The sequence below is a fragment of the Coregonus clupeaformis genome, chromosome 31, assembly GCF_020615455.1.
Source record: "Coregonus clupeaformis isolate EN_2021a chromosome 31, ASM2061545v1, whole genome shotgun sequence".
NCBI lineage: Eukaryota > Metazoa > Chordata > Actinopteri > Salmoniformes > Salmonidae > Coregonus > Coregonus clupeaformis.
The window spans coordinates 35,978,605-35,987,198 of NC_059222.1; the positions used below are offsets into that span (position 1 = coordinate 35,978,605).

Below are 8,594 nucleotides of genomic sequence, written 5' to 3' on the forward strand. Positions count from 1 at the left end.
AAACGCCATGCTCTACCAACTGAGCTACATCCCCTGCCGGCCATTCCCTCCCCTACCCTGGACGACGCTGGGCCAATTGTGCGCCGCCCCATGGGTCTCCCGGTTGCGGCCGGCTACGACAGAGCCTGGATTCGAACCAGGATCTCTAGTGGCACAGCTAGCACTGCGATGCAGTGCCTTAGACCACTGCGCCACTCACATTAACTCAGCACCGGGATTAAAAACTATAATTTAATACGTACAGAGGGATATGTTAGCAGAAAAAATATTTTATTAACAAAAAGTAAACATATGAGTTTGCTTTACAGAACAATTATTTTGTAGTTTCACAGCTAATTTCCTGCATTCTACACATTTTTACATGACTAATGCAATGTTAATATATTATTATTTAATATTATATCTGAGTGAAAGTGACTAACAAAATCAATTGGGGCCCCCTGGAGGTCAGGGCCTCTTGGCACGTGCCCTGCATGCCCGTTCAGTAATTCAGCCATTATGTCAACATGTTTAGACAGCTGGCTAGAGTAACTAAACTAATTTCCCAATCAAAACATTTTTAACTGACAAGGGCTAATTGAGTGACTGTCAGTGAGTGACTTAAGAGGAGAACAGCTGATGAACAACTAAGTTTCTAAATGTCACCTTATGTTTACTGCTATTCTCTCAACAGTAAGTTGGGACCCCACTGAGTTTTTTAATTAGGAAAAATGACAGAAGTATGAGTATAGTTGACTCATGTTTCTCTCTCTGTGTCTCAGACACACACACAACCTCATTGGGATGACTTCACTGTCAGAGACACCTCTGATTGGCAGATCTGTACACCAGTGCTTTTGGCATCACCAGATGATCCAATAGAAAAGTGTGGGTAGAGCGTCTCAGTGAATGTGTCTTTATAAGTGTAGATGAGTGTCATGTCTTTGGAGTCGTAGAAGGACACCTCCCCCCGGTCGTAGTCCAGCTGCACTCTGATCCTCTGGGGTATCCTCTTCAGGAGGAGGGTCTCTCCAATTCCATTACTATACTTACCACTAGTCTGCACTATAACCCAGATTCCATACTCTGGTGATGCAGTCAGCTTCCCTTTCTTGTCAACTGACTCTTTAGCCACGCCCATGCTCCAGATAGGATGGTCCCCCACCTCCACCTCCCAGCTGTGTTTACCTGAGCTGAACCCCTTAGAGCCCAGAACATCTGTATACTTCATGCATCTCTCAGGGTTGTCAGGGAGCTGCTGCTTTGGGCCAGTCTGACTCACACTGGTCAGATCATCAGACAGAGAGAGACAGGGGTGTGCAGTGTTGGGGTCCAGAATCACAGGAGCTTCAGAACAAAGGCAGAGATATTCCACACATTATAGCATGTATTCTTTTTCATATACACTAAGAATACTACTTAAAATAGCCTACTTAATTCAAATATATCTTACATTATTCTCAATCATGTCCTCTCCTATCCAGTACTCACTGTGTTTGATGATCACCTGCATCTTCTCCCAGACTCTGAACTTCAGGTTGCCCAGGTGTTTGGCCACGTCCATCAGTGCCCCTGACACCAGCTGTGGATCCGGCATTGTGCACTGGGCTCTAGAATAACATTCAGGAGTCAGCACTTCTGTGGGGTTGGGTTCACAACCACAGAGAAGCGAGAGACGAGAAGCAGATCACTTACCTTTCCTTCATGGTCTTGAAGTTCTGGAAAGTAGAGTATATTGTCATCAATATCATTGATTCATCTATCAATCTTTTAGTTAATTTATAATCTATGTCTGAGAGACAACAGTCCTTACCTGCAGGAATGAGATGTCTTCATCTTTCAGCTCCTCCTCTATGGCTCTGATTGTGTCTGAAAGTGATGATATCTCTCTGTTCATCTGCTCAATCTTCTCCTTCATCTTCTGACTCTTCTGTTTCTCTTCCTCTTTCAGAGCAGCTATCCTGGCCTCCTCTTCCTCTCGTAGAAACTGGTGAAGTTTCTCAAACTCCTTCTTAATCTGCTTATCAGTGTGCTGGGCCTGGCTCTGGAGAAAGTGAGAAGAATATCTCATTCTATAATTATTGTCAGAATAAAATCCTACATGTAGGCTACAATTGAAACAATATATGCTGTACTATTGCAACTTAGCATGGTTTATACTTACCTTAATGTGCCCTGCTGTTTGATCACAGGTTTGTTTAACTTTATTAAAGACCTTCAGCTTCTCCTGTAAGGGCTTCAGGTCAGTCTGGAGTTCCTCCTGGAATGAGACAGAACCTCACTGAGGAGACAACCTCTGGACTCACTTTATAGGAGAGAGCATGTCTGTACAACACATCTCTATCACTGCAGATACTTATTATCCTTGTTTTAAGATTCAATGTCAGAGATACCTATGTTTTCTCTCAGGATATCTAAGACTATTTAGAATGTATCAGAAAATGAAATTCACAATCATTCAGTCAACACAATGTGCAGAAAATCAATCTATTTTCTAAATGAGGAGGACTCATAAAAGAAAACATGTTCCATAGTTTTTTAGTATTGATCTATCACCTATTTTCTATCAAAACCTTTCTCCTACCTTGTGATCCTGTACAGCCTCATCTACAGGGATGCAGTCATGAGCTTTATGTTTCTTTGAGACCTGACACACAAAACAGATGGGCTCTTTATCCTCCAGACAGAACAGCCTGAGTTTCTCACTGTGTAGACTGCAGAGCACCTTGGACCCTGTGGTTGGACATATCGGATCTGTCTGTCTCCTTTCCTGTAAGGCCTCACACAGGTTCTTTAGAGAGAGGTTTGTAGGAGGATGATCATTAGACGATCTTCTCCTGCAAACTGGACATTCCCGAGATTCCTTGTCTTTCCAGCATTCCTTTAGACAGGCTTGGCAGAAACTGTGGCTGCATGACAAGATGACAGGATCCTTAAAGATGTCAAGGCACACCGTACAGGAGAAATCCTCCTCTGGGAGAGAAGAACTAGAACCCATTTTCTCACACGATGTCACTCGTTTTCTTTGTCTAGAAGGGATACAGCTTTTGTCAAAATTGACTTTTCATAGCAGGTTTAGGATAATTGTCCTAACCTGCTGCATAAGTTAACGTAGCAGTTTAGGATAATTAGGTTAAGGTTAGGAAAAGGGTTAGGATTAGCTAAAATGCAAAAACATCTACTTTGATGTAAATTTGACAAAAGCTATATCCCATCTAGACATTACCGTGTCACTCCCTGTCATGGAATGATATCTGAAAGTTACTTTCACTTTTAACAAGTTAGTCTTAAAGAGGCACTTGATTAAAAAAAAAGTCAAATTGCACGTAAAGGTCACAGTTTTAATGATATTACCTTGTATTGGTTGGTTTAACACCCTGATATTTCAGAACAATCTAAATAAAATCACAGTGTTCCGTTGTGTCAGACAGACATGAGTCCTGGAGAGTTATTAAAGTTACAGCACTGAGATGCACTTTAGTCGTCAGGTGACTCGGGGGTGGAGTTTACTGGAAACCTGGACCAGATTTCAATAGTCTCTGATCCTGTTTGAATACTTAACATGGACCCCACCCTTGTGAATACATGCAGAAATGTATTCAAACAGGGCCAATGACAGTGGATTTGCACACTGCACACTTCTGTCCCAGATGTTTAATTCTCTCTCTAAACCATTATTATTGACCTGCACAGCACAGTTTTACCCACTACAAAATTCCAACAACCATCTTTATATTTGTAGACCATGGCATAACATAGCAAATGGTAACATCAACCATTTAACATGACTTTCAAGTCTACTTTTATTTAAAAACAGAAAAGTCTAAACAGCACTACAGTTTTAAATACTTTGTCCCCTGAACAAGTACAGATCATTTTTTCCTTAGTGTTGAGTAGGAAAAAAGGGCCACATGTGAACAAAACAATCATTGACAGGGTGAGGAGATTTATAGGGGTAGTTCACAACAACACTCTGTTTATTACAACTGATCATGGATGTACCATAGAGTCCATATTATAGAGGAGTCCATATTATAGAGAAGTCCATATTATAGAGGAGTCCATATTATAGAGAAGTCCATATTATGACATCTTTAGTGTAAATCATTCTGTATGCCTCAATACCAAATGAATGGGAAAGACAGGCACCATATGAACTTGAGTTATAGTAGTTGGTGGCTAGCTTCTATTCCATTCATTTGGGATTGAGGCCTGATTCAGATGGGTTGGGTTAAATGTGGACGACAAATTTCAGTTGAATGCATTCAGATGTGCAACTGACTAGGTATACTCTTTCCCTTTCCCTATCCTGTAGATCTTTTCCAAATGTATACAATGTTACCTACAAAACAGATGGCATAAAATATGAGCTCTCCACTAGTCAGTCAGGTTTAACAAACAATAACGCCTGACAAAACTTGTTGCAGCAAACTATCCCTTTAAAATAAGAGGAATTTAGTGCTGGTTTCTCATTCGTTCATAGCTGGGAGAACCACTAGTGCAAAACAAAAAGTCACACCAATGACAGTTCTAATTGACAACCTCATCCATCAACAGGGTAATGATCCTGTGCAAAACATTGGTTTGATGACAGCTCTCCTTATACAGCAGACTACTCTGAAGACTTGCACCTCAGACATGCTCACTGGATCCCATTCAGGTTCTTGTCGCACAAAATGGCTGCTGTCGTTTAGCACCATAGAGCTAGATAGAGGACTCATCATGGGTATAACCATTTTAGCATGAACATTGTTATTAGACATTGCCATATTCCACCATTTTAAGGTAGTTAAGTAGTCAACTGGGTGGGGATTCCTATGGGTTGTAGCCTCAATGGAGCTGCCCATGCTGTCAGACGCTATAATGGGACAGGTATAAAGATGCGGCCTTTATCTATATCTATATTTAGTACCTTGGAGGATGGTCCATGTTAGCTGAGCTACCAAAACACAATAAAAACTAAATGTGTTGTGCTAGTGAGGATATGAGCTGTATAAATGCAATGTTTTGTTACCATTTACAACCTGCAGGGTTTATGGCAACAGACATGTCCTCTTGAAGGACAATAACCATCATCTTCATCACCATCATGGTCTTCAGACATATTTTTCCATATTTCTGATCAAGGCAAACAGACACACATTATTTGGAGAAATATTTATGACCAGTTACCAGGGTTCAGTCCATGACAAAATATTCTGATTCCATTGGTCCACAGTTTGTAGAGTCCATTCATCCTACTGTTGATCAATAGGATAGAGATGTCATACCCTTGGTGAACCAATCCTTCAGGAGTAAAATTCCACTGGGGAGCGTAGAAAGTGTGTTTGTTTGTGCTAGTCCAGCCAAAGTCCTGTAACAGCTGATTGTAGTGTGTGTGTGTGTGCATGTATGTGTGTGTAAATGTGTGTATGTGTATGTGTGTGTGTGTGTTAGTCCAGTCTGAGGACCTCTCTGTGCTGCTAGGTTCTCCTAGATGTTGTCCCGTGTTGGGGAGAAGAGAGCTGCTAGTGCTCCACTCTCACTGGGCTCCACAATGTCCCTTTTCTCCGGCTTGGGCTTCTTAAAGAGAGACGGAAGATTTTTGATATGTACCTCATTTTTAAACTGCTGGCCCAGAGCTTTCTGTGGGGAGGAGAGATCAAATACAGTTTGGAATCTGTTTGGATTGAATGGTTGTCATATTATATTTGAGTGTGCAGGACCCATTTAATTAAACTTATATGAAAAATACTGCCAGCATTCACCAATAAAGTATAACGTATATCCTATAAGTAATATCCATTTCAACAGTCACAATGGACACATTTCGGACATTATTTTTTAATTAAAGAATTAAAGGTATTTTCTGCAGGTCTTTTTTAAAGCAAAACATAAGTAGTAAAACACCGCCATCTATTTGCGGGCGGCGGTATTACCCCCACGGTGACTGTGGTGTCAATTCTATCCATTGGAATAAGGCTTTTTTATTTTCTTAAACAAACAAATATCAACAAACAAAAGAGGAATAATCACAAGCAAACAAGCATACATACAAACAATTTAGATTGCCAAACAAACTTGCTAAACAAACGAATCATATTTATTAATAATATACGTTTTAATTGCCTTTTTATTTTTCATTTGAGTTAAAGTAGTGCCATATTGTTAAAATGCATTTATAAAGTGAAAAAAGTTAGGTATTGAATTAGACCATTTGCATTTGTGAATATGACATTTCCTTAATATTATTAGCAGTTTAATTAAATATACTACATCTTTATCAATGTCAGAATTTCTGAAATAAATCATTATATCAAAACCATTAAATTGTACAACCTGTCCTGTTTTCTTTGTAACAGAGTTCTGTATGTCAATCCCAAAAAAGTATACTATATATACAGGTAAAAAACTAATGAAAAAGGGTCTCCTTCTCCATTCCACAGAAATCACAGTTATAGTCAATATTCAGTTTGAATCGTTCCAAAACACATTTCACAGGATAAATTCTACGTAAAATGTTAAATGAAACTTCCTTTACCTTGTTCCTGATACAATATTTGTTAGGAATTTTCCATGCTTTCCGCTATTGTATATCCATATTGGAAGTTGTCTGGGCTGATGTATACAGATTCTGATAAAACTGGGCAACATGCTGGGAGATTTATTTTGGATTTTCATTGGGAGTATTATTGATCAATAATTTACATATAGAAGTCATTTCGCCTGCCCTTTTTTCTTAATTAAAGAAAAATACAAAATATATCTCCATCTATTTTCATCTTGATCTTACAAACACTCCCCGGGCCTTTTCCTCGTAGATACAGTCTAACTGCATTTACAGTGATGATAGCTCCAGTAATTCCTGATTAATTAGATCTGTTTTTTTTTGTATAATCCATTATTCCCTTTATGATGCTATATTCTTTCTCTCTCTTGGCATGAGTGTTATATCTAGCCTAGTTGTAAAAGAACGGACATCTGCACAGTTTCACATTGAACATCACTCTGTCGTTTAATGACATGTGCCACGCATTCTGACAACCCATTCATCCGTAACGCAGCACACTGTCGTAAACCATAACAACGTACAGTACGACGTACAGCACGTCGTACCATACATAACATTTCCCCCCCCTTTCCAAAACCAGGGACTGGTACCATATATAAAATGTCCATAGGGCAAGAACCTAGAGTGATACCTGTAAGAAATAAACATTAACCCTTAAACGGATGGACTCTCCAAACTAGCCAGTTCAGTCCATTAACCTGGAGGTTGACTAAGACACCTAACAGAGCCTAAGAATGAAAAGAGGTTAAGTAGTCCCCCAGATAAGCAGGGCGAGTTCGTGCCCGCATAGGCCTTTCTTCCACCGTCACCGCTTGTGGCTCTGGCCCTTGGGGAACCCACAGAGGCTGGGGCTCAGGTGGTAGTGGTGGAGGAGGTCCATCCGGTGGCGTCTCTGGCCTGCATGTCTGTTTTGTGTGCCTTCGTGTTCCTTGAGGGGCAGGGACTTTTCTGAGGCGGCTGGCGTGCCAGCGTGATCCATTGCTCATCATGAATGTGGCGGGCCCCAGTTGTCGACTGACCTGCAAGGGGTCCGACCAGAATGAGGCCATTTTGTTGCACCGCTGAGGCCGTCGGGCTCGGACCCAGTCTGACACTTGAATGATCGACTTCTTCACCCTGTGTGCCTTGTCAAAACGCTGTTTCATTGCTCTTTGGTGCCCGGTCACTGCCTGCTGTTCTTGGGTGCGCCTAGTCGCCGGTTCTGCTACTCTCTGTGTTCTGAGTCTGTCCAGTGGCAGTTCCATCTCACGACCTAGCATGAGGGATGCCGGGGAGACCTGTGTTGTTGTGTGTTTGCTTGCTCTGTAGTGCATTAGCGTTTGATTCAAAGCAGTTTGGAACGTGCACCCCTGGACCAGGTGCGCTCTGATGCCGTTCTTCAGCGTTTGGTTGAAGCGTTCCACCCCTCCGTTAGCTTGTGGGTTGTAGTAGGCCGTGCGGATGTGTTTGATTCCCTTGTTGCTGAGATATGAGGAGAACTCGGCAGAGGTTAGCTGGGGCCCATTGTCCGTGGTAAGGGTGAGGGGTAGGCCCCACCTTGTGAACAGGCTGTCTAGGATGTCCACGATGGCCTGTGCTGTGACAGTTCCGACAGGAACCACTTCTGGCCACTTAGAGTGGAGGTCATACACCACCACCAGGAAGCGCTGATGGTGAGGGACTGCGTGTCCATGGATCTCGCCACAGATGTCCAGTTGGATGTGCTCCCAGGGGTGGGACGGCCATGCGAGAGGCTGCAGGGGGGGTGGGGCGGACTGTCCTGTTTTCCCACTGAGGAGGCATGCAGCACAATCCCTGACCAGGGCTTCAATGTCGTGGTCGATGCCTGGCCACCACACAAGGTCTCGACATCGCTGTTTGACCTTGACTATGCCCAAGTGACCCTCGTGCGCCATGGATAGAACACGCGCACGCAGGCCACTCGGGACCACAGTGCAAAACCCTCGAGAGACACAGACTTCTTCCCAGCAAGAAAGTTCGTGCTTCACTCTGGCGAAAGTCGCCAGCTCTTCCGGCACATGTGCTGGCCATCCAGTGCGTATGTAGGTGCGCAGGGTAGACAGTG

The 8,594-nt window shown here is 42.4% G+C and overlaps 1 protein-coding gene across 1 annotated transcript; it reads right to left on the reverse strand.

Moving 5' to 3' along the window:
• Positions 1-249: 249 nt before the first annotated feature.
• LOC121547095 (E3 ubiquitin-protein ligase TRIM35-like) lies at positions 250-3,597 on the reverse strand. The gene is made up of 7 exons (XM_041858203.2): positions 3,334-3,597; positions 2,564-3,008; positions 2,144-2,239; positions 1,793-2,023; positions 1,675-1,697; positions 1,471-1,589; positions 250-1,326 (listed from the first exon to the last, which is right to left on the reverse strand). Exons 2-7 carry the CDS (start codon positions 2,975-2,977, stop codon positions 776-778), a joined length of 1,434 nt encoding a protein of 477 aa, XP_041714137.2. The 5' UTR covers positions 2,978-3,008; positions 3,334-3,597; the 3' UTR covers positions 250-775.
• Between the last annotated feature and the right edge of the window lie 4,997 nt (positions 3,598-8,594).